This window comes from Gymnodraco acuticeps, unplaced genomic scaffold (genome assembly GCF_902827175.1).
Source record: "Gymnodraco acuticeps unplaced genomic scaffold, fGymAcu1.1, whole genome shotgun sequence".
NCBI lineage: Eukaryota > Metazoa > Chordata > Actinopteri > Perciformes > Bathydraconidae > Gymnodraco > Gymnodraco acuticeps.
The window spans coordinates 2,985,434-3,009,997 of record NW_022992193.1 but is presented as its reverse complement, the minus strand read 5'-3'; the positions used below and the strand labels follow the sequence as shown (position 1 = coordinate 3,009,997).

General features: G+C 41.3%; 3 protein-coding genes across 3 annotated transcripts in view; 1 reads left to right on the top strand and 2 right to left on the bottom strand.

The window, feature by feature from the left end:
- Positions 1-22: 22 nt before the first annotated feature.
- Positions 23-11,001, bottom strand: LOC117539355 (carboxy-terminal domain RNA polymerase II polypeptide A small phosphatase 1-like). Its single transcript, XM_034205509.1, is given in 8 exon segments — positions 23-2,396; positions 2,476-2,661; positions 3,126-3,218; positions 3,717-3,773; positions 4,723-4,824; positions 5,023-5,171; positions 10,158-10,205; positions 10,208-11,001. Coding segments are annotated over 8 exon segments (786 nt in total). The 5' UTR covers positions 10,230-11,001; the 3' UTR covers positions 23-2,267.
- Positions 11,002-11,399: 398 nt separating this feature from the next.
- Positions 11,400-24,564, bottom strand: part of spega (striated muscle enriched protein kinase a) — a 63,389-nt gene continuing 50,224 nt past the window's right edge. The window contains exons 36-44 of the mRNA XM_034205476.1: positions 24,391-24,558; positions 15,818-15,940; positions 15,055-15,219; positions 14,235-14,874; positions 13,893-14,132; positions 13,288-13,511; positions 13,127-13,202; positions 12,845-12,994; positions 11,400-12,769 (exon numbers count right to left, since the gene is read on the bottom strand). Of these exons, the coding sequence (XP_034061367.1) occupies positions 12,532-12,769; positions 12,845-12,994; positions 13,127-13,202; positions 13,288-13,511; positions 13,893-14,132; positions 14,235-14,874; positions 15,055-15,219; positions 15,818-15,940; positions 24,391-24,558 (2,024 nt within the window). The 3' untranslated portion in view covers positions 11,400-12,531. The remainder of the gene's footprint in view (positions 12,770-12,844; positions 12,995-13,126; positions 13,203-13,287; positions 13,512-13,892; positions 14,133-14,234; positions 14,875-15,054; positions 15,220-15,817; positions 15,941-24,390; positions 24,559-24,564) is intronic.
- On the top strand, positions 18,826-23,227 carry LOC117539329. Its single transcript, XM_034205471.1, has 3 exons — positions 18,826-19,038; positions 19,271-22,125; positions 22,170-23,227. Exons 2-3 carry the CDS (start codon positions 21,363-21,365, stop codon positions 22,712-22,714), a joined length of 1,308 nt encoding a protein of 435 aa, XP_034061362.1. The 5' UTR covers positions 18,826-19,038; positions 19,271-21,362; the 3' UTR covers positions 22,715-23,227.

Genomic DNA, 24,564 nt, shown 5'->3' with positions numbered 1-24,564 from the left:
AAAGAAATGATCACACTTGGACCATCTTTCATTTAGCATTTATGGGGAGGAAATGGCATTATTACATACAGTCCATATATAATTTGGTATGATAAAACAACAGGTCAAGAAAAATGAAAGGTTACATCTATTCAATCATGAGTACAGTAACATGAATATTCCATATATTAATGAACATTTGTTTGCTGTATTACTGTGCAAAACAAAATATACATATCTACTGAATGTGTGAGAAGTACAGTAGGCCTATCAGTGAATGGGCCCCTGTAGTGACACATCACTGGGTTTATATGTAATCAAAATGACTTCCTATTCATAATCCTGTTTGCCAAGGTAATGAAAAAAACAAAAGCAATGAACCTAATTGAGACATGTGATGATGGTTTACATAAAACACACACCAAAAATGACAACCCTGTTATGTGCCTACAACAGTATGATGCTATCATTTTAGTAATTTGCTGGCGTTTCTGATGCATTTATTACCTATTAATATACGAGGTAACCAATCAGGTCTTGCATAAAACAGCAAGAAAAATGTTTCCCCTTTTGGAAAACGAATTGCAAAATATTGTATAAGAGGACCACTCCACGGTGAGAAAAATGAATCAGTTATTATTTAGGAAAGACTTGTGATTGACAATATTTGTTAAACATAGAAAAATAATGTTATAGCTCTTAAATGGCGGATTTAATTGTCATCCTTGCCCCTGCTATGGAGGCTCTTCGTCAAATCTACGGCTTCATTCATCGGTGTCAACACATGGTATTGTCAACGCATATGAGGGGGGGAAATAACACTGCTCTGACAAACTGCTGGACCAACATCACCTTATAGAGCTTATAAAAATATACAGATTTAAATGTGTACGACCCAATATGGTCAATGAGTTTTCAAAGTCAATTCCACCGTCAAATCATTATTTTTTGATAACCGTTTTGAGTGAATAATAAGCAGAATCAGTACTTTGACTGTCTACCTCTTCTGTCTTTTCTCTATTCAACTCAATTGTCACTGCACTAGAACTACCTCACCTTTACGGCATGTCAATCCAACAGAATCCATCCAAATAACAGAAAAGAGGTGCAAAATAAATCACCAATAGCTGTTTATTAAAAGTGTCACAGTGTGGATTTTTCCTTTGAATCTCGACACATTTCTATTATAAAGTCCTGAAATAGTTTCCAGCCAATGTGTACCGCTTAGGGAAAAATAAAATGCACTTTGTAGCTTGAGACAAGCCAAACTGTGACCTTTCCTGCATCATACCGCCGCTAAAACAGCCTGTATATGCTGCGAGAAATTCAAGTTTCGTCAGTGGCTTTAAAACGAGGACCAGAACCCATCAGAGAAAAATAAACCTGGTCCTTTTGTCTCTGGGGTCAATTGTTTCTCATTTTGGCTGTCCACCAGGCTTTAAACCACCTTTTCGAAATCAGCTGCCCTAGCACTGTCATGTGCAGATGGTTGGATTTCTTATTAGTGTCTTACTGCTTGTTTAATAGGGCTCAATTCCCACTTATAAAACTATTTTAAAAAGGGATTAGACGAGTATATTGATTTTCTCTGACCTAAATTCCCACAGTTCAATAGCACTGAGGGGGGACTGTACTTGTAAAGTGCTGTCCAATCCTTTTGATATTAGTGAATTAAAACTCCTGATCATTTTTTTTTTGTCAGATTCATCCATAACACTGTCATGATTATTCAAAAATACTTGATCACATCACTCTAAAATGACAAAGAGGGATCACATGCATGAAAATAATTAGGGTGTGAAGTGAATTTTGTTCAAAAACAGACATCTATAGTACGTGTACACTATCTTCTCTTTCAATGACAAGACCGACAAGGCTTATTTGTACGTAAATCTACCCTTTTCACTTGATTCCTGCTTACCAAAATCCTGCATGTTGTGCATCGAGGAGAGAAGTCCAGTACCCAGTCTGTGTCCAAAGGATTCATGGCTAAAGATTTAGCAAGTTCAGTGACACTGCAGAAATATCCTAAAACATTCATCCATGCTTTCCTAGGAGAAAAGTTACAAGCTGATTTTCAGAGGAGTTTTCTGTTTGACCAGGAGGTGGCAGTGATGACGCCATCGAAGCCGCTGAAGACTCCCAGAAGTGTTGTTGTGATTCTGGGGAGGTGAAGGCTCGGTCAGCTGTGAAGCAGTCTGGTTGGCAGTGAGAGCTGGAGCCTCTCCGGTGTGGGTGATTTTTTTTATCTGTACGCCGTTCTGTTCAGAGCTGAGATGAGAACACCGTTAGCTCGCGGTCCCTTGTTGCTTGAGCACCGTGTAGACGTTATCCACTTTGCTCAGCCTCTCGAAGAAAGGCAGGAGGTCCAGGAGCTCCGTGTCGGACATGTCGTCGAACCACGAGGCCACAGGCACCTGGATGAAAACGCAAGTCATCAGCATCAACGTTATTTTGTAGATCATGACTCATTCAGGTGCGGTGTGTTATACTCACTGCGTTATCGGGGTGGAAGATGTAGGAGGCGGGGGAGTTGTCCACGATGATGACTTTGTTTAGGTCCCGGCCCAGGCGACTCAGGTCCTTGACGTAGTTTCCTCGGTAGAAGACACACGACTCCCGGAACAGGCGGGAGCGGAAAGCGCCCCTCTTGTCCAGCAGGTCGGAGACGGGGTCTGCGTACTGAAACAAAAAAAAACACATACATTAGATCAGTTCCTAAACCAACGCAAGCTTTCAGAAATAAAAAAACAACACAGACAAGTGTAGCCTTTGCTGCTAAAGGTTGATAACGTCAGTTGTAAGAATAAGTGTAAATTGACTGTAAGTTAATACAATAATAAAAGGACGTGAGCAGCTGTGCCAACTTTCAAGTCATTATTGTGCTACCAAATTTAAGTCACACATTTTGCCCACCCTGTAAAACCTTTTCCCAAAGACACTTTTTCTTACTTCCTACCTCTAATTTTAAATTATTTAAAATGTGAATAGTCAAATTCCCCGTATCCAACACTGGCTTCTGCAATTATTCAATTTCCCTCAGCGATTTAGTTTGAATTAAACTACAATTTTATGTAGTGTACAAGTATTTGGGTTTGTACTTATTGACACTGAGCAGCAGTTGGCAGCAGGGCAGTATTTCTCACCTTGGCTAAACTGGCAGTGAACAGGACGCACTCAAACAGCTCCCCCATTCTCTTCAGGAACTCGTCGACATGCGGCCGCTTCAGCACGTACACCTGGAAAACACAGGAATGTATCAAACCGGCTGCTGCTTTTACAAAATAAAACATGTTTCTACAAACCTTCACTGTCTGAGGAACCATGGCGCTGTATAAAATAATCTTTGCTTCCTGTGCCACATGGGTGTAGTCGTGGATGTACATCATTGGAAACTTAATATGAAGATATTCGTATAGATCACTGAGAGCATTTGGCTCCTAAAGTAAAGACTTGTTTCCTTGAAGTTCTTCCTTTTTTTTCTCCTTTCCGTGGCGTCGGAGGCTGAAGGGTAGCGTTCCTGAACCAAGTCATCCGGAATAGGCTTTGCTTGTCTGAACAAACCTATCCTGGATTACTTGAATCAGGCCCAGACCCACAGAGTGTCAAGCATCTCCATCTTCAAATCCCTTAAACACCGGCAGCAGCTTCTACACTCAGCACTTTAAAACAACCGCAAGGGCAGTGAGGCACTGATGACAACACAGTAAGGACATTGTGTGTGACGCAAACATTACCTGGTGTACTGTTCCATCTATTTCCACAGGAATGATGAAATCTGCATTGTTCACAGGCTGTTGGAAGGGCAAAAAAAACATTGAAATATTTGTATTCTATTTTGTCTTTTATTGGACATTTTAAAGTGGAGCATCTTTCTTAGAAATCAAATCCCCCTTGGATGAATAAAGTATTTTTATTCCGCTTCTTTAACATGGCTGAACAGCAATATAAAGTCACAAGAAAGTCTGTTTACTTCCAGGAATGGCTGCAGGCTTGTTTTACAAAACACTACATTGTTTCTCTTACCGTATTAAATATCACTGTGGTGTTATTGCAGGACAGAAGCAGGTAGAGACAAACAGTATGAGTGTGAGTGTGTGTGAGTGTGTGTGTGTGTGTGTGTGTGTGTGTGTGTGTGTGTGTGTGTGTGTGTGTGTGTGTGTGTGTGTGTGTGTGTGTGTGTGTGTGTGTGTGTGTGTGTGTGTGTGTGTGTGTGTGTGTGTGTGTGCATGTGTATGTGTGTGTGTATTTAGGAGCGTCTGTGTTTATTTGGGTTGGAGAAACAGCTCATTTCGGTTTGGCATTTGTCATCGATGACTAAAATGTCACCGGCAGAGCCAACAACAACAACCAGATGTGGAGATGTGGGCCTGATGCAGACTTGTTTTGCTATTTAACATAACTATCTTGTGCTGTAATGGGATCACAGGGGACAACTATGTGTTTTACAGCTCCTTTGTTATAAAAAAAAAAGCACAAATTATTTATTTAAGTCCATGCATGATGTAAGAAATGAGGGCGAGACACTGCAGCCATTGTTTTCTTTAAGCGCTGCTCCATTTTCAGACAAATTTGCTCCCATAACAATCATTTTATCAGACTTGCAGAAAGAAACATCTCAAATAAACACGTAGGAGTTAATCTTACTTATTTTATCTGTTTGCATCTGTAGATTTCTGAATTCCCCCGTTTGATTTGCATATAGAAACCTAAGGTATATAGAAACAACCCATTTTGCTTTACCTTAAAAGAGCTGTGAACTAACGTCTCGTCCAGATCTATCACCACACAGATCTTTCCCGAGTCTTTTGACTTCACTGGATGCAGAAGTGGCTTTACCTGGTTCTAAAAAAAACACTACATTATATGTATTCAAACCAGCACACAGCAATAGGTATATACAAGTATTTGAGGGATCACAGAAGTAGAACAAAATATGTAAATGCAGTTATAATCTGGCTTGTCTCTGAACACAGATTTGATCTTTCCACTGCTGTCAAAACAGGAGAAACACGCCACGAGAGAGACGAGGGGTAAACACACCTTGGAGACGGTTCCGTTCTCCTCCACCAGCAGGGGGGCGTTGTTGTTGACCGGCGGGGGGTCGGGCTGGTCTCGACACAGGCAGCAGAAGAGGCTGGAGAAGAGGCCGCGGCTCCGGGGCTTCTTGGAGGAAGGAGCCGGGGAAGAGCCTGCAGAGAGGAAGAGGCGGTCACCGAGCTGCATTCTGTCTGTCTATTTTAAATACCAACTGACGTTAACCATTAACAGCAAATGAAAAAATGGCTTATTCTTCCCTTCTTCACGGCACAGTAAGCAAACAACACATCCTAACCCCATGAAGTTATAGCTATGGGGTGCATATCGGAGGTGACTTGAATTGTTCTGCCACCGGTTGTTTGTTTTAACTACATGATAAAAGCTCCAGCTGATTCCTGTCAGCAAATGTTGGCATCAGGTGATTGAGTTTAGTCTCGCAGGCTTATCTGTTGATCGCTGAGCTATGGCAGAGCAAGAAGTGTGCACCTGTGCAGCTCAACAGGTATAATAACAATAAGACTCCTTACAGTACTTGGCTGTGCTTTAAAACTTCCTGGAAACTGTTTTGTTTTTTTACGGGTATTGTAAAGTCGGTTTATTGACAATAGTGCAATAAAAGTGGGTGGAGACCAAAAATGAGTGTTAAGACATTCAAGGTAAAAAAAAGAACGCAAAATGCTGCTTGTCCAATCTTCTTTTACAATTGTGTTTTGTCAAGCCTAACTCTTTATTTAGTATATTAGTGTACTTTTAATTGTATGTGCATTGTCCCTGCTGTTACAATGTAAACGTATGATCATGGATTTTAGACTTTATTTTCTTCAGTTGAACAATTTACCAAGTGGTTCTTCAACCATTCCCTTTTAAATGTAGGTCAGTCATTGAGATGATGTCAGCGTCCACAAAAGTGTGTCAAGCCAAATGTCCAATGCTTTATTGCCCTGTCCCATAAATCTCCTATTAACACTTTCTGTCTCTTTATCCCCCACACTCCCTCTCTCCGTACGTGTCTGTGTTACCAACACACAAACCTCCGTTGTGCGTCTCTCTCTCTCCGCTCTTTTATTCAAACCCTGCCATTCCCTCCTGCTCCATTTGTGGATTAAAATCCTGTCTGACCCTCCGCTGGCCTCTGCCGCGCTCAGGCCAAAACAGGAAGAGGAAACAGACGGGTATCAGAGGAGGAAGCTGCTGCTGCCTTCATGTTTTAGTGTAGCTACAACGGGCTTATGACACACAAATCCATGTAGCTTCTTCCCAGTCACTGTCATGGCAAATCAGCGTTCAGCTAGGAAGAAGAAATTGGTCATTTGACACATCTTAGCTGTGAAATAAATAAAGGATCTTATTCAGTGCCTTATGACATTAATCACTCCCTTATGTCCTAAATTCATTTTTGCATTCCTTGTTGCCTTTTTCACTCCCTAGTGACCTCACTCCCTCCTTTGAGTCCATATCCTTTCCAGCGTTCACTCCCTTGCCCTCATTCACTTCCTCCAGTCTCCCTTGGCTTCAATACTTTTTCACACGCCTTTCACCATATAAAATGACCTACCCTAACCCTGAAACACAGTGTAAGCGTTTTTTATTTATAAAAGGGAAGGAAGAAAAGGAATTTATGGAGTACAGCTGACATACTGCCGACTTCAGCTAACAAAATATCCCGTCTTCCTAAATCTGAGTCATCAAAAAATGTGTTTTGGACGTACAGTCCAATACAATCTGTACAAATGTGGAGACAAAACAATGGTCATTGTCTTGTTCTTAAAACATATTTCAAATGCAGATTAAATGCACTGTCGAGCGCCATAACTATTACCACTATCATTATTGTCTTTAAGTTGATTTTGTAATTTGCTATCATGCAGCAGTAAATCTTCACGTTTTGGATAATATTGTAATTAAATATAATATGTTGACAACCTTAGCTTGAAAAATTATCAAAACAACTAAATAACTTTAGCTCTACCATTTCTAAATCTAAGTTGAAATACGTTTAAGATGTTCCCATCTTAAGTATTAGTAGCTGTTTTGGAGCATCACATTGCTTTACACTGCTGTATTCTTACTAATTCAACAACTTGAATAATGTTATTTAAGAGAAATGTCATTTTGTAGGTTTTGTATCCTCTGATGTCTAATGCTGTGTTAAGGTGCTGTTTACACGAGAACGCAAACGGTTGTATCCGCTACTTTTCTCTTTCGTGTAGCCCGTTAGTTCACACGACGGCCGTAACGGAAACGCGGAAACGGACCCCGCAAGCGATAACGGGTCCCAAGGTGGATAGATCTGCAACCGGAATGCTCTGGAGGGCCAAACGGCTCCGTGTGTACGCCCTATATGATAATTTTCTGATAACGATGAAGCCATAGCCCCGCCTCTCCCCACCTCTGCTGCTCACTGCTGTAGCAGTAGCTACTGTCTGACCATGCTACAGATGTTAGTGCAAAAATCTACAGCTCCTCTACCACAACCATCAGCAACAAGTGGACATGGAGAATTACATGAACTACATGTTGCTAAATCCACCGCGGGGCATAAACAGAAGGGCAATCATGGCAACCATGCTCGGGGGTCTTCATCGCTGCTTTTGATGTATATTCTGGCGAAAGTACAGCGCCACTTACAGGCCCGGCATATGTACTATAGCGTCTCCAGCGCTTTCGAGCGGTCTCGTGTGAACGGAAGACTTTTTTGATATCGTATTCGGTTTGTTTCGTATGCGTTTGCGTGTAAATGGGGTCTAAGTCTCTGTTAAATCTGCTCAGGGCTTTATTTTATTTTCACTTTAAGACTTCAATAATGCAGAGAAAAGCATGTATAGGCTTGCCTTGGAGTAAACTAGCAATGTGTCAAAATATAAAATACCACAAGATGCAACTCTACCTAGAACCAAAACCTAATTCCTGAAACAGAAATGCCTACCTCAACATGTTCTCTCCTGTCCCGTAACTTATAAACATTGAATAATTCATATGCTGATTTATCACAGCGTGACATCAGTGTGCAATACTTTTATCAATCCGGGGTTCATTTTAAAAGCCTTAATCATTTTGTGTAATCGACGCTCCCACTCCTAATAATGTCTGCCTCTTTGACAGCTGAGAAAAACATGTATAAATGTGCTTTAATCTTGAAGAGAAGTTTCATTATGTGAACTGAATGGCCTTTTAAACAGCTGCTACACTTTCAGGGGATAACAAAACTCTCCAATAAAACAAACTAATGAAACTTTTAGATTAGTTAGTGATGTCATGGTTATAAAACGTTCAAGTTCAAATGAAAGAAAACAGAAACAGCATGCAAAAGCTTGTTAGGTTGCAATATATTTGTTGTTGGGACATGTTCAATGTGAAAAGTGACAGTAGATAGATTAGTTGCAATTTGGTGCTATAAATATGTATTTTTAAAAAAAAGGACAAGACAATGGTAGGGGAAACACTGTATTGGTATTTATTATTTTGATATTATTTATTTAAATGTACATTTATCATTTATTTTGTATTGGTTTTTCAGTTAAATTATACGTTCAGGGTAATCAACAGCTAAAAAGATACTGTTCATTGATTGATTGTCGAAACTAAATAAAAATATTTTTGATTTGAAAAAGATACTGTTCAAATTATTTTTGTTTTAAAGTTCAATAAATGGATGTTTTCAAAGTCAATGAATAATGGTATTTAATAATCCTGATATCAATTATTGACCAAAATAATCGTGATTATGATTTTTGCCATAATCGAGCAGCCCTTCTTTGACACTATTTTCAGGCCTATCTATTTTATTGCAATGCAGCAAGAGACTCCTCCTGTCAGCTTGTGTCATTTAAGAATAAAATACTAAATAAAGGGTTTTAGAAATTGAAAAGTTTAGAGAATTTCTAAGCGTATAACAGATGTTATCAGTCGTAGTGACATGACTCAGTTTATTAAGCAACACCTTGTTCGGTTGTGCCGTTGAGAAACACTTACATACCACATCAAAGATGCCCGTACATGAGCAGCCATTAGACATCTATAGAATTTCAATTTAGTAAGCAAATGTATAACCCTCAAATGCTTAGAATTCAAACTATAGAACTTTAGTCCACCAAAATGATCCTCTTATTGAGTCTCAGAGAAACTGAACGTTTTCTCGATGATCTCTTAATGCAGGAAACAGAGACAGCATGTTTTCAAAGAGTGGAGAAGAGGTTATGTAAAAGATTAAAACACACATTCACAAGAAGGCCACTGCATGACTTCAGCCACTTATCATGTAGGCCTATCTATCCACCATATCTTCAGTAACAGAGACTATTGAAATACTACTGTGGTTTGCAGGAAACGATACGAGACAGTGGTCAGTGGATTATTCAGTAACCTGTGTTTACACTCTGTGGCATCTCATTGTGCTAACATTGCATGCTAGTGAATAAATACTACTGATAAAGTTAGTGTTACATTGAGGACATCTCAATGTTACAGCTTCGTTATTGAATTAAGAGGTACACAGTTGTAATACATTGTAATACAAATACACTGAATGTAAAGCCATGGCAGCAAGATAGAAGAGATAACACATAAAATAATAAGATTTTCACACAGACACACTTTTGAGGATTTAATATATCCATTTATACGAAGTGATAACATATTTGATTCACATTAATTGATCAGTAATCATAATCCATTCATATCACATGATTCTGAAGTGCACTTTCACTTAAGTCAGACTTTGAATGCATGACTTTCACTTTCAACGGTACATGTATTACAATATACTTTTGCTACTTTTACTTAAGTTAAACATCTGAGTATTTCTTCGATCACTGATAATGACTGTAGGACATGTTCATGTTTTTATTTATGTCTTATAGCTGCATAATTGCATTAGTACGTCACTTCCTTTACTTTCATCAAAGGCCAAAGGGCCGCAGCCCTAATATGCAGAAGTGAGAAACAGTGACAGTTTTAGTGCTGTGACTTTTAATCCACTTTACTAATGTTGCTATTCACACAAGTGCAAAAGTTGTTGAAGTAAATCAGATCTCAGTACGGTCTGAAAGGAAGATCGTGAACTTTCACTCACGGAGCAGCACAACTTTTTTCGGGGGGCATGAGTGCAAAACACAACCGGGACAAAAATAAAGACTTACCCTTCTCCCCTGCGGCTTTACTCCCCTCTTCATCCCGGCTGACTTGGTGATTATTGAGGACGGATTGTCCATCACATCCAGGTCTGATCTACAGTGCTGACCTCACACGTTAAAGTTACAGATTGATCGCAGACTCGGTGTGTTAAACCAACTTAACATGTACGGAAAAGAAGCCGAAACACCCCGGGAAACATCGCAAAAAGTATCTTACAGCACGTCCATTACACGTCCGATGTCGGATACACGCTAAAGTTTGAAGTGTGAAACTTAATAAAATATTTGTCAAGGAGATGGCAACTTTGATTCAATATGGTGCTCAACTCCGCTCGCAATTTCATGATACAAACATGGAGGTTTCAAGGCTTCCCATTTCACTTAAAGTGGCGCAGTAAGGCAATGGCTGCGGACAACACTCCCACTCCTGCTGTTTGCAGATGGTCCCTTAAAGTAGCCCGTAACAAAGTTACTTAAAACTTAGCTAGCAGGCTAGCCACACAGCACTTATAACAGTAAAAGTTACTGCTTGAAAAAATATATTATGCCCTTTACACTTCTGACGATGGGTATTTTTGTAGCCTATGCTCAACTATGCGTCCATGACATTTACATTAGCCTTACGTAATTTACTATTAGGCTACAGATAGCAAAACAAACTAACTTTAGCTAACGGTTCTTTCTGTGATACTACGCAGTACTATAATGACGCAGTTTTCACCACATTTGCTACTTATCCACTTGCACGTTTATGTATATGTGGGTCTGTACTACTGTAGTTGTTGTGTAATAGCTAATGTAAGTGAAAACTTGCCCAACAGCAACACTTTTTGTAGAAGTGGTGTTTTTGTAGAAGTGGCAGAGAAACGCCCAGTTTGGGTCCCCTTGAAACTGCCTCTAGTCAGGGAGCGTCGCACAAGTGCCGTCTCTATGCCTGGTGTACATTTATTTCTCATTCAAAATACGGTAGCAGGGGAATGTCTGGCTGCGTGGGTATTAATACGCTTTTTAAAATGATATATTATGTAAGATATCGTTTGTTTATTAAATATATATTTGTATTCCAACAGTTCTTCCTTTATTTTACCTTTTATTTTTAGAGTGTGTGATTTGTGTGACACGTTTCTTTATAGTATACGCTTAATGCTGGGTGTAAGAAGAATACATGCACTTTACAAAGACACCAGATATTTGACATCATAAAGTAGGGAACGCAGAGTCCAAAACTATTCCACAGAGAGAAGCAAGTTCATATTCCCAATTGTATCAATAGTTTATTACATACTATGTCATAAAAACATCTTCAACTTTTCCCACATATAAACACCGCAAATTGGTACATTTACAAATCTTCAACCATCCAAATTCATACAAAAAGGAACACTGTGATAGCGCAATACACAAGACGTTCTATTATTACAAGGACTGCATGTACTGTGTGTATGTTGTAAAGTCAAATATTGCAGTCAAATGTTTGATTTGATCAAATAATTCATCAATTGTGTATTAGTACTAATGGAGAAACATTTACACGATAAATATTTTGGATATTAATCCAATTTAGGCACTGACTGGTGATCACGATTTAAATAACCTGACCAACTACGGGTAATACAGAGGAACACAGCAATTCACCAGTGTATGACTTTTCCAAGTAAAATGTTATCTGCATTTACAGCATTTACAGATTTACTGCTTTTCGTGGTTTCTTAAAATGAGTTTTAACCAAAGAACAAGAAATTGTACCAAAAACTCCTAGCTCACCCTAAAAGAGTTCATTTTTCTTAATCTTAACACCAATCACAAAGACACTCCTTAATACTTGTATTATTTTGCCTCGATGCTAAGTCAAAAAAGTGAATCAAAAATTCTCGCGCAGGCACACACATGCAAATAAATTAACATGAAAAAGTAAACAATTTCAAAAGAAAAAAAACATATTTTTGGATTTGAGTTTTAAAATGTAAATGCAAAAATTAAATAGCAGCTTGGTACATTCACATGAGTTGTTGACTACTAAAAAAGTGACATAAACAAGGTTGTTCCAGGCTGATCTGGAGACCAATGTTCATCTAAACCAAACAGTGTACTTTCAGAATTCAAATTGTGCAATCAATGAGAGGAAAGCAAAGAACATCCTTTTAGTGGATTAACAGTTTCTGAGCAGTTCTGGACTCCACCAATTCATCAAGTCTCATCTCTTTAGCGTTGAATGTTGAATTCTCCTAAAATAACACGTGGACTCCTGTCTTTTCTTTGGATATTTAAGATGTATCCAGCTTTCTGTGCCTTAACCTCAGTCTGACATTTGTCATGTTTCACTGAGGTGTTTTATGACAGATCCTTCTCTCATGTGTGGTGCTTCATTCCCCCCGTCATCTCACTTGGGGCTGGGAACTTGCGGTGAGGTCCCAGGCGCCGGGGATTTGGGGGAGCCCTGGTAGGTGCGCAGCATCACCTTGTGCTTGGTGGCGGCCTCTGAGCGCCGGCTTTGTTGCTCCACCAGGAACTCTTTGAGTCTGCCGGAGGTGAAGGTGAGAGTCTGTCTCCTCAGCTTCATCAGGTAGGAGTCCTGCAGCCAGGCCTGGGTGAAGCAGTCTCGTGTAGTCGAACGCGCCCTGGAAAAACACACACAAAATAGTTTAATTTTCTTTACAACAGGAAGTGTAAAGGACAATTTAGTTGGCACTCACCATGGGTAACTGCTCAACATCTTCTTGAGAAAGGCGGAGGCACTTTGGGACACATTTGGGTACAGTTTTGTGGGGTCAAACTTTGCCAATAGGATTTTGGATTCCACTTGCAGAGGGTCTTTATCTTCAAATGGCAGATGACCACTAAGCCTGGATGTAAACACAGACAATGGCTTCAGTTTTTCCTCAATTGTAAGGATAATGCATTATCTACCAGACATCTACTTATATTTCAATATTGTAAACCAGTGTCTTATGATTGTAAATTCACATTTCACTTACATGATGTGGGTGACAACTCCAACAGTCCAAATATCTGCAGGGGGACCAACCACTTCCCCTTTGACCATCTCAGGAGCTGGGATCAGATTGATAATATATTAAACTACAAAAATGAAAAGCATCTGTACTTTCAATCAGTCAGTAGAGGTCGTTGTCCTCACCCATGTACTCCAGTGTTCCCGCTCCTGACTCCTGCTGTTTGAGGCTGAGCGGGTTAAAACCCTGAGCGCTTCCAAAGTCCACGATCTTGATGACGTTGAGGTTGGTCACCAGGATGTTGTCGGACTTTAAGTCCAGGTGAAGGACGCGGCGGTTGTGGAGGTACTCCACTCCCTGGAGTATCTGTACCAGGTAACCCGCCACGTCGTCCTCAGAGTAACGGAACCTGTGGTAGGCAATGAGGAGGATCAAAAATAATCAAATACTCAGATAGGAAAAGTAAGCAAAGGACACAATTAGCAACATCCCCGGATAAATAAATACGAATTAGTGTCTATTAATACAAGCCACATCTCCCAATTCCTGAGATCGAATGTAATCATATAATAAAGTGATAATGTTTTTAATTCCCAGGGGAATAACTGAACATAAGCTCTATAAATACCCTCCTACTATTATTATAATTTGTTCTACTAAAAGAAGAGTACAATTAGCCCCGAATTAAAGTAGTTGGCTCAAGTCACCAAATAGACTGCAACTGTAAAATGCTATGTATACTGTCAGAGTTACTGTTTCTCAGTATGTGTTTCTATACCCTTCCTCCTACCTGTCTATGAGGCTGTACAGCAGTTCTTTGCCGGTGCAGTACTCCGCCACCAGCACCAGGTAGCGCGGCGTGACGTAGGCTTCGTGCAGAGCCATGACCTTTCCGTTGTGGAGGGATTTCAGGATCTCGTACTCCTTCAGGATGTCCTGCTTGGTCTCCTGGCTGTAGGAAATGATCTTCGCCATGTAGATGTTACCCGTCGCGTTCTCGCGGCACTCTCGGATCACTCCAAAGCGACCCCTGGTTTAAAAAAAACAAAACAGTACTATAGTTTGCATGATAAGACAAAAACAGTAAATAAATAAAATAAATGTTCCCCCAAAAGGTCAGTATTGGTCTTACCTGGCTTTCTCATCCAGGAAGGTGTAGGGTTTCTGTGGAACCCCTTGCCGTAGAGTTGTGGAGGGCGTAGTGCGTCCTGATGGGGTGCCTCTGGTGTCGGTGCTGGCCCCCTCACTGAAAGGGCTAAGGCTAGAAGCCTGGAGCACTTGTGGGCTAAAGGAGACCGGAGTGGGGATCACACGAGCTGTGATGGTGGTGGTGGGGGCATATGTGGGCACAGAGGCTGGTTTGGTTGGTGTTGATGGTGGTGTTACAAGAGCTGTTAGCGGTGACATGGGTGGGCTCTGAGTCATGGGAGACACCACATTCACTGGACTCAGGGGTTTGGGGAGAACAAAGGGTGGAGGGGCTTTGACTGGGGGTGAAGAGGGAAGAGAGGAACTTATTTTTTCAGATTGTAGTTGAGGGTTCGAAGGCAGAGACGGCAGAGGGGTGGGAGTGACCACTGTTTTAGATTGTGATGCAACAGGGGAGATTGCCTCTTTTGGAGAGGTGAACGTGGAAGCGATGGTGGAGGCTATCCTGGGAGCGCTGTTCTGGACTGGCTTGGGTGGAGGCACAGTCACAGAGGAAGAGACGACTGGTTCAGGTGCAGTTGGAACTGTCTTTATAACGGCGACAGCAGGCGTCGCTCCTCCAGCTGTCAGAACAGACACAGATTGGCACAAGAATTACAATGTGTTTGTTTATAGATATTACAGATTTCTACCTTCATCGTGGTTATGGTGGAGTTCTGTTTTGTCTTTTCAGTGTGTTCCAGTGCAGGATAATCTCCCATAACCCTATGCAGTAATGTACATGTTGAGTGTGTTTTAATTACCTTTTGGGTCCAGGCTGACTGGATGGGAGCAGTTGCTGTACGGTCCTTGTCCTGCTTTGTTGATGCAGGCGATGCGGAACCTAAACACGCCCCCTGTTGGCAGGTCGGTGACATTGTAGTAGCAGTCGACCACTCCAGAGGCCACGGTCAACCAGTTGGGATCACCTGCAGATTGGGATAGATATGTGTTAATATAGAAAATAAACCCTGATGTGAATAGCAAATATTTTTTGTAGATCACAAAATGAACGCCAGATGGCGGTGTTGTCAAAGTGATAGATATCTGCACATGCATATGGATGAAGACTGAAGGCTTGAATTGAAACACAAGGTAAAATGTTCTGCATTTACAAACAAGTTAATGCTCAGATTGCCTGCTGAGTAATCGCCTGTCATCGTAATTTATTGGTTATGCAGGTACGCTGAAAGAGACCTGCATTAAAATGGAAATGAGGTAGTGACGCATTGTTCTGTGAGTACCTACATCAGTGCTGACTGAAATCCATCAGACCAAAAAGCTTAATAAAAAGGCTACTACTCCAGAGTTTGTATGACTTTATATTCATTCACTTAATTATGATATTATGCTACAACAGTTTTGAAAGCAGTACTGGTACAGTCACTATCCCTTCATGGGCTAACTCATTTTCCCTTCACAACGTATTTTACATTTCTTTTCAATGAGCTGAATGCTGCTTAATTATTCATTTTAAAAGTAGTTAGGGGAACTTCTAAGGTTTGTCAAATGACAATAATTGCTCACCTTCTGTTTTTCTCTCCAGGGTGTAGCTGCATGGAGGCTTGGTGTCGGCCGGCTTCCAGAGCACCAAGGCAGTGTTGTTGTAAGTCTGGGGGACTTCAGGAGTCCCTGGGCGTTTTGGGACACCTTCAAATTGTGGGAAAAGACATATATTACTTTGAATTCTGTCATCAATTCCCAATAGCTTACAAAACAATTCTGTTAAGCAATCACTTATTAAACATTGATTTGCATCAAAATGTCATGTTGAGATACCACACACAGGATGTTCATTATAGAGCCCAGGGTACAAAAATAGAACCAGACAAAGTTTTGTCGTCACACCAAACCAAACATGACACAAATAGGGTCATTCCTTCATTTCAAAATGTGTTTACCATTAGGCCTGTGCACCAGCATCAACAATAGAGCCAATTCTTCAGACGAGATAAGCTGTCTGAAGTATTTTTCACACTGCTGATGAGATTATCAAAGGGAGACAAATAGCATCAGTGGATGAGATTAGAAATACTACATGTCCAAAGCAATAACAAATAAAGTTCTAAAGCAATGGATTTCAGCAGACGTCTGAGAAATGAATTTTCCACTGGAGGCTGAAAGGTCTCATTATTATTATTGCTGCCTTTGTGAGCACCATGGGATGCATTTAAGCACTGTTGTTCTCATCACACACTGTCAGCAAAGGCATGACTGGAGTTTTTAGTGTGATAATTCCAAAATCACAGGAAGCATAATTTGTTCCCCATTACATGATGGATATGAGAAGGGACACAAATCCATTAAATTAATCTACTGTGAAGTTCATCTCTTGACATTAATATTTATTCCAACTGTATAAATATGCATACCATTCTTCCCGCAATTACAATTCAATTACGTAAAATTCAACTCATGATGATTGTAACTGTCTTCTACGGTGGCCCTGAAGTGCAAGACACCACAGTATTTCACAAAACGCCACAGCATTTCACAAAACACAACAGCATTTCACAAAACGCCGCAGCATTTCACAAAACGCCACAGCATTTCACAAAACGCCACAGCATTTCACAAAACACCACAGCATTTCACAAAACACAACAGTATTTCACAAAACACAACAGCATTTCACAAAACACCGCAGCATTTCACAAAACACAACAGAATTTCAGAAAACACAACAGCATTTCAGAAAACACCACAGCATTTCACATTGGACGGAAAGGGTATTCCTTAGGGAGAACACTTCTTGTTTGTGATTGGACAGAGCCAGCCATAGAAGCACTGCTGTGATTGGTTGTTTTTGCTGCCAGTCAAGAAATGACGCTTCGTGATTGGCCCAACACATCAGCCGTTAGCTGTTAGCACACACTCAGAGCTCACAGCTCCTCATATCTGTTCAGAAACTGGACAAAAGTTCAACAAATACAAAACACAGACTGTCTATGTCATGGCGAATACAGTCGCTGCTTTATTTATGTCTGTATGACGTTGTTGTGAGTGTGGACGGATCAGCTACATGTTAGTTTAGCCTGATCGATCCGATTCCGATAGGATTTACATGGAGATACGCCCCGCCCCCTCTCCAGCGTCTTGTTTGAATGACAGGAGTAAACACAGAATTAATGCTTTATTAATTCATGGTTTTTAAGGGGCTTATCTCCATGTAAATACTATGGTAGACCACCCAATATTCGCATCGCTCTAATCGCTCGAGTTTCACCACGGCTGTCAGCTGTGTTTGCTCCTGTCATTCAAACAAGAGGCGCTGAGAGGGGGCGGGGCGTATCTCCATGTAAATCCTATGAGAGATACCAACTACAACAAAATGAACATATTTGACCGTGATTTAATTGTAATACACGTTTCAAATTGATGCCTGTTGTGGAAATATTTTCCAAGACCCATAACTTTGACCCAGTGTATCAGTTCAAACTGTCCTGACTGAGCACAGGCACCTGTAACCTTGGCTGCTGTGCTCTCAGTGTTTTGTCTCCCTGTTCCTGCCTGTTGGCGTCAGCTGATAGAGGTGTTATCATTCTATCTTGTTATGCAGCATGTTGATGATGCTCTCTGAACTAGCTAAATACATGGGTCTGGGGTAGAGTTCTTCAGAATTGACGTGGCAACTCTACCGTGAAGTCAGAACCTCTGACTCTTGGACTTGTGATGTGAATCCTCCGGCCGTTAACTCCAAATAAACCATCATGTGTTTGACATCAAAGCTACTGCTCTTCCCGTGTCTCCTTCCTGAGTCGGTGACTCCCACTGCATAGCTACACAGAAGTTTCCTCTACAATGCTGAAGTAACTACATACTGATAACGGTTAGTAAAAACCATGAATTAACGCTTTGACAAGTCTGCAGATAAGACGGCAGGCGAAAAGCATTTAAAATGCGTGTTTTCTGAATGGAATCGGATCCAGCAGGCTAAACTAACCTGTAGCTGCTCCGTCCACACTCACAACAACGTCATACAGACATAAATAAAGCAGCGACTGTATTCGCCATGACACAGACAGTCTGTGGTTTGTACATGTTTAACTTTTGTCCAGTTTCTGAACAGATATGAAGAGCTGTGAGCTCTGAGTGTGTGCTAACGGCTGATGTGTTGGGACATATTTCGCTGTCGGGTGTTGACCAATCACGAAGCGTCATTTCTTGACTGGCAGCAAAAACAACCAATCACAGCAGTGCTTCTCTGGCTGGCTCTGTCCAATCACAAACAAGAAGTGTTCTCCCTAAAGGAATACCCTTTCCGTCCAATGTGAAATGCTGTGGTGTTTTCTGAAATGCTGTTGTGTTTTCTGAAATGCTGTGGTGTTTTGTGAAATGCTGTGGTGTTTTCTGAAATGCTGTGGCGTTTTGTGAAATGCTGTGGCGTTTTGTGAAATGCTGTAGTGTTTTGTGAAATGCTGTAGTGTTTTGTGAAATGCTGTTGTGTTTTGTGAAATGCTGTGGTGTTTTCTGAAATGCTGTAGTGTCTTGCACTTCAGGGCCACCGTAGTCTTCACTCTCTGTTGTTTATTTTGTTGCACGTTGTATTTTTGGTTCCTACCTTTTATGTGCAACATTAATAGGGGCGGAAATAATCTGCGGTGTTTTGTGTTACACCTGTTTGTTTAATCGACGCACTTGATAGTCGCAACTGCAGAGCAACGCAGAATGTAAAGAAAATCTAAGGAAACTAAGGGGAAAATGCAGTTAAAGATATCAGCCCCTCTAGATGACTAGCAGCCTACGAGGTACGTTTTTGTGCTGGTTGTTTGTCTAAATGTGTGTGGTTGAGCTGCAGGTTATATGTATGTATGCTATGCGCTAGCTTGTGCTACATGCTATTGTTAGCTTGTGCTACATGCTGTGTGGGATATGTGTGCCGTTTATTGTTTTATTAAGCGGCATTAACAGTGATGACATGCATATATTCCATATTTATTTATTGTTTACCTTTTATATATGTTTTGTCTTACAACCCAGTTCTCACGGGTTGGAATAGGTCCCACAAGAATAAACCCCGTATTTAATCAAGACCTCAGCCTCGTGTCATTTACTAGAGGGAGCTTCAGTGAGAACTCGACTGCTCCGCATGAGTAGACGAGTAAAACGGCGCCAGACGGCAGCGATCCATGGACGGCACGGGACATCTCCGTCGCAGCGTGTGCATCTGTAGCAGCCATCTACACAGCAGCACAAGATCCAACTACTTCTGGAAAGTCCAGGTGCTTTAGTGTACATTTAGGTGCAACAAAGAGACTTCAAAGTGCCATACAAAGAAAATGGGACATTTGCATCGTTCATATAATCTGTGTTAATGTTATTTACTTACCTTTCTAATGGAAGTTAAAGGTTGTTAATATTGATTTGTGTATTAAGGTATCTGCAGTAAGTATTTGCAGACTAAGTAACAAAGTACATTTAAGGACAATATCTTTCAAGTGATAAGTGTTGAAGAAATGTACCAAGTTTTTTGTTGTTTGCCTATATCATTATCACTTGTGATTTTCATTTAAATAAGGCTCAATAGCTGTGTATAAGCTTAAGATAACTCAAAGCTAATATCTAAATTGGCTAACTACTTAGCTTTAAAGATAATTAAATATTAGAGTTCAAACCAAACTTAAGTAAACAAGTAAAATGTCAGATGTTGAGTCTTACACTAAGAGTGATGAAGTGAGTGTAGTAGAAAACGAGCAACCACAGGCAACTGAAGATCCGAAAATGGATAGCCTTTCCACACAAGAGCCACAAAGGAGCCAAAGAGTCCGGAAGTTAACGGAAAAGGGCCAAGAACTGCACGATGAGCAAGTAACAAGACTTGTACACCGTTTCAGTGTGAGCTACAAAAGGTGGAAAGATATCACAAAGGAAGCCAAACAAGCGCTAAGTGGTCAATGCTCTAATGACCTGCTGCATGAATACATCACTAAGATAAGGAAGACCTCCAATGATGTGAATATTGCTTATGAAGAGTTGAGGCTCATTGACATTGCCGACCATGACACACGTCGCAGAGAAGACACCTGTGAAGCAGCTACAAAGACAATCATTGAGACTGCAAGAGAACGAATGGACACAAGAAAGGACGAAAGTCATGAGGAAGAAGAAATTGGTAAAAACCAGACCGAGTCTGTATGCAAATCTGTTGCCTCCGTTAAGAGAAGTAATGGCTCTCATGTCACCAGGTCCTCGACTCATTCTCGTAGCAACTCGAGAGCCACATCAAGAAGTTCATTCCTCTCTTCTATCAAAAGACAAGAAGCCGCTGCCGAAATTGCTGCAAATGAAGCGACTTTAGAAGTAATGCTAGAACAGGAACAACAGATCGAAGAACTTGATATACTGGAGGCTGAAGCTGCTCAGTTAAGAGCCAAACAGATTACTGAAGCTGCTCAGTTAACAGCCAAACAGGAGGCAGAAAATGCTGAGAGACAAAGACAGTTACAAGCCAAGCGCAGACAACTAGAAACATTAGATTAGAAACAGTAAAGAAGCTAAAAGCTGCAAAGGCGAGACATCAAGTATATGAACAGAATGCATGCTCAGACGAAGAAATTAGCGAGCTGCTCCATCAACATGTTCCTCTGGTTGTGAAAGAAGAACTCAAGCATAAAAGCAGTGAACTGCAAAACCACTCACCACCTCAAGCTGCGACACAACAAAAACAAGAACAGTACTTCAGCTCTTATCAGAGCTCTTGCAGAGTCCATCAGTGCAAGTCGTCTACCTGTGCCTGAACCTACAACGTTCAGTGGTGACCCACTGAGGTTCAATGACTGGAAGGTCTCCTTTCATACACTCGTTGACAGGAAAAACATTCCAGCTGAAGAAAAGATATACTATCTAAGAAAGTATGTGGGTGGACCTGCCAAGAAGGCCATAGAGAGCTACTTCCTGCTAGGCACAGAGTCAGCCTATCATGCCGCGTGGACCATCCTAGAAGAGAGGTACGGTAATCCTTTCCTCATTGCTAAGGCCTTCAGAGATAAGCTTGATGCATGGCCCAAGATAAGTTCCAAAGACAGCGTAGAACTTCAAGAGCTCTGACTTCCTTCGCAGCTGTGAGGCTGCCATGTCACAGATCAAAGGACTTGAGGTACTTAACGACTGCAACGAAAACAAAAAGATGCTTGCTAAACTTCCAGACTGGTTGACCTCAAGTTGGAACAGAAAGGTCACAGAAATGGAAGAACAAAATCACACGTTCCCAACCTTCAGCCAGTTTGTTAAATTTCTCACACGTGAAGCCAAAATAGCTTGCAACCCAATAACATCTCTCCATGCTCTAAAATCAAGAGAAAGCAAAAAAGGCAAGATTTTAACGAATAGAAGTCCTGTATCAAACGTATTGACTACAGAGACAAATGAAACAGCAGACGCCACAAACTGTCTTTTCTGTGAGAAGACAGGACACGGTCTGCACAAATGTTACAAATTCAGGAATGAGACAATCTCTGAGCAAGTCAAGTTTGTTCAAGAAAATAAGTTGTGCTTTGGCTGTTTAAAATCTGGCCATCGCTCAGAAAGATGTGCGAAACATGCGAAAAGGGACATCCAACTCGTCTCCACGACAATCGCACCAGAGAAGAAAGAATGTCAACAAACCATGATGGTGCAAGAGAAAGCACAATGGAACGTCCACGAGGTAAAGCGGCATGCACACCACATGAGGCAACATCCAATACAGTCTTCCAGAATGTTAAAGTCCCCCATACATCCACAATCGTTCCAGTGTGGGTGTCAGCCACAAGTGAGCCACATAGGGAAATACTTGTGTATGCACTCCTCGATACACAGAGTGACACAAGCTTTATCCTTGAAGAAACGGCAAAGGCTCTTCACACAAATAATGAAACAGTGCAGCTAAAGCTCTCCACAATGGCTTCAAGAAACACAGTCGTGTCATGCAGGAAGCTAACTGGTCTCCAAGTGAGAGGAATCTACTCGGACAGGATAATACCTCTGCCAGTAACCTACTCAAGAGAATTCATCCCAGCAAACAGAGACCATATTCCCACACCAGAGACTGCGAAAGCATGGCCTCATCTTGAACACCTCGCAGATGAGATCGCTCCTCAGCAAAGCTGTGATGTTGGCCTGCTTATCGGCTACAACTGTTCCCAAGCTCTCGTCCCAAGAGAAGTGGTGCCTGGTGAAGGAAACCAGCCCTTTGCACAGAGAACAGATTTGGGCTGGAGTGTTGTCGGCTTTGGCAATCCCTGTCTCGACATTGGAGATATGATTGGAGTAAGTCACCAGGTAACCGTGAAGCAAGTGATACAAAGTCTCCAGTCTTCAAACCTCCCAAGGGAAGGACACTACGTCTGTAGAACACAGATTAAGGAAGTCTCACCTGCAGATGTCGTCGAGGTGCTGGAATCTGACTTTGTCGAAAGAGCTTCTGAAGATAACCCTGCAGATTAGGCCTCCAACGGTCTCACAGCACAGCAACTTCAAGCCTCAAATTGGTTCACAGGCCCAGACCTACTTTGGCAGAAAGAGCTACCAAGTGGAGAAGTCAAGGTGGGAGAGATCGTGAGTAGTGACCCAGAGCTTAAGAAGGCCCAGGTTCATGATACCCAGGCAAACGAAGTAAAGTCGCTACTAGATCACCTTCACAAATTCTCAGACTGGTCAAGAGTGGTTAAAGCCTTTGCCAGACTCAAGCGCCTTGCAAAGGAAATTAAAGGTCTCAAGCCAAGGTCCTGTGAAGCCACACGCTTAGAGGAGAGAAGCAGAGCTGACCATAATCGAGATGGTTCAAGAAGCAACACTCTCTCAAGAAATAAAGTGCCTTCAGCAGCATAAGGAGTACCATCTCCAACAAAGACAAAAGTGGATCAAGGACCGCAGAAATGCCAAGGTAAATGACGTTGTCATTCTGCAAGACAACACTATACCCCGTGGCCAATGGAAGCTTGCCAGGGTTGTGGAAGTGTACCCAGGAGGGGATGGAAGAGTGAGAAGGCTCAAGCTGCTTATCAGCGACTCTACCCTGGATGGAAAGGGAAAGCGCCTCGCTAAACCGAAAGGCCTATTCACAAGACGGTGTTATTGTTGGAAGCAGACTAAGACTCTGAACAGTTACTCTCACTCACACTCTGCACTTAATAGATCTAAAACAAAATAGTTAGTTTTACATTAATGTATATCGGTTTTCTAAAATGTTTATGGAAATCACAGGTGATTTGGTGGGAGTGTAACTGTCTTCACTCTGTTGTTTATTTTGTTGCACGTTGTATTTTTGGTTCCTACCTTTTATGTGCAACATTAATAGGGGCGGAACTAATCTGCGGTGTTTTGTGTTACACCTGTTTGTTTAATCGACGCACTTGATAGTCGCAACTGCAGAGCAACGCAGAATGTAAAGAAAATCTAAGGAAACTAAGGGAAAAATGCAGTTAAAGATATCAGCCCCTCTAGATGACTAGCAGCCTACGAGGTACGTTTTTGTGCTGGTTGTTTGTCTAAATGTGTGTGGTTGAGCTGCAGGTTATATGTATGTATGCTATGCGCTAGCTTGTGCTACATGCTATTGTTAGCTTGTGCTACATGCTGTGTGGGATATGTGTGCCGTTTATTGTTTTATTAAGCGGCATTAACAGTGATGACATGCATATATTCCATATTTATTTATTGTTTACCTTTTTATATATTTTTTGTCTTACAACCCAGTTCTCACGGGTTGGAATAGGTCCCACAAGAATAAACCCCGTATTTAATCAAGAACTCAGCCTCGTGTCATTTACTAGAGGGAGCTACAATGATAATTACTGTGAGAAAGGCAATAGAGCAGCTGTGCCTCTGGTTAGAGAACTCGCTCCATGTGATCATTTGCAGTTGAGAATTAATGAATAAGGTTTTCCATTTCGCAGCTGCCAGTAACCTCATTCTATTCAATAACAACGATCAAGGAATACTTCACCCACACAATTATTACTAGTTTAACAGTTACTCCATGTTATTGTGAATTCTTGAAAAAAAACTGCCTAGCATGTCTCCATAGTGTAGAACGAATACAAACATGCTGGTTTGAATTTGATATCCTAATGGTTATTCTGTGGGTGATGATATAATTATAGTCTAAATAGGATACTTACAAGCAATGGACAGTGTGCAGGAGGTGGTGATGGCAGCTATGGGGTTGGTAGCTACACATTCATAAACTCCAGCGTCCCTCCGACTGGACTTTGGGATCATGAGCAGCTGCCTTCCATCTGGGTGGGACATCAGGTTGATTCTGTCATCCAGCACCAGCGCTTTCCGATCTGGAA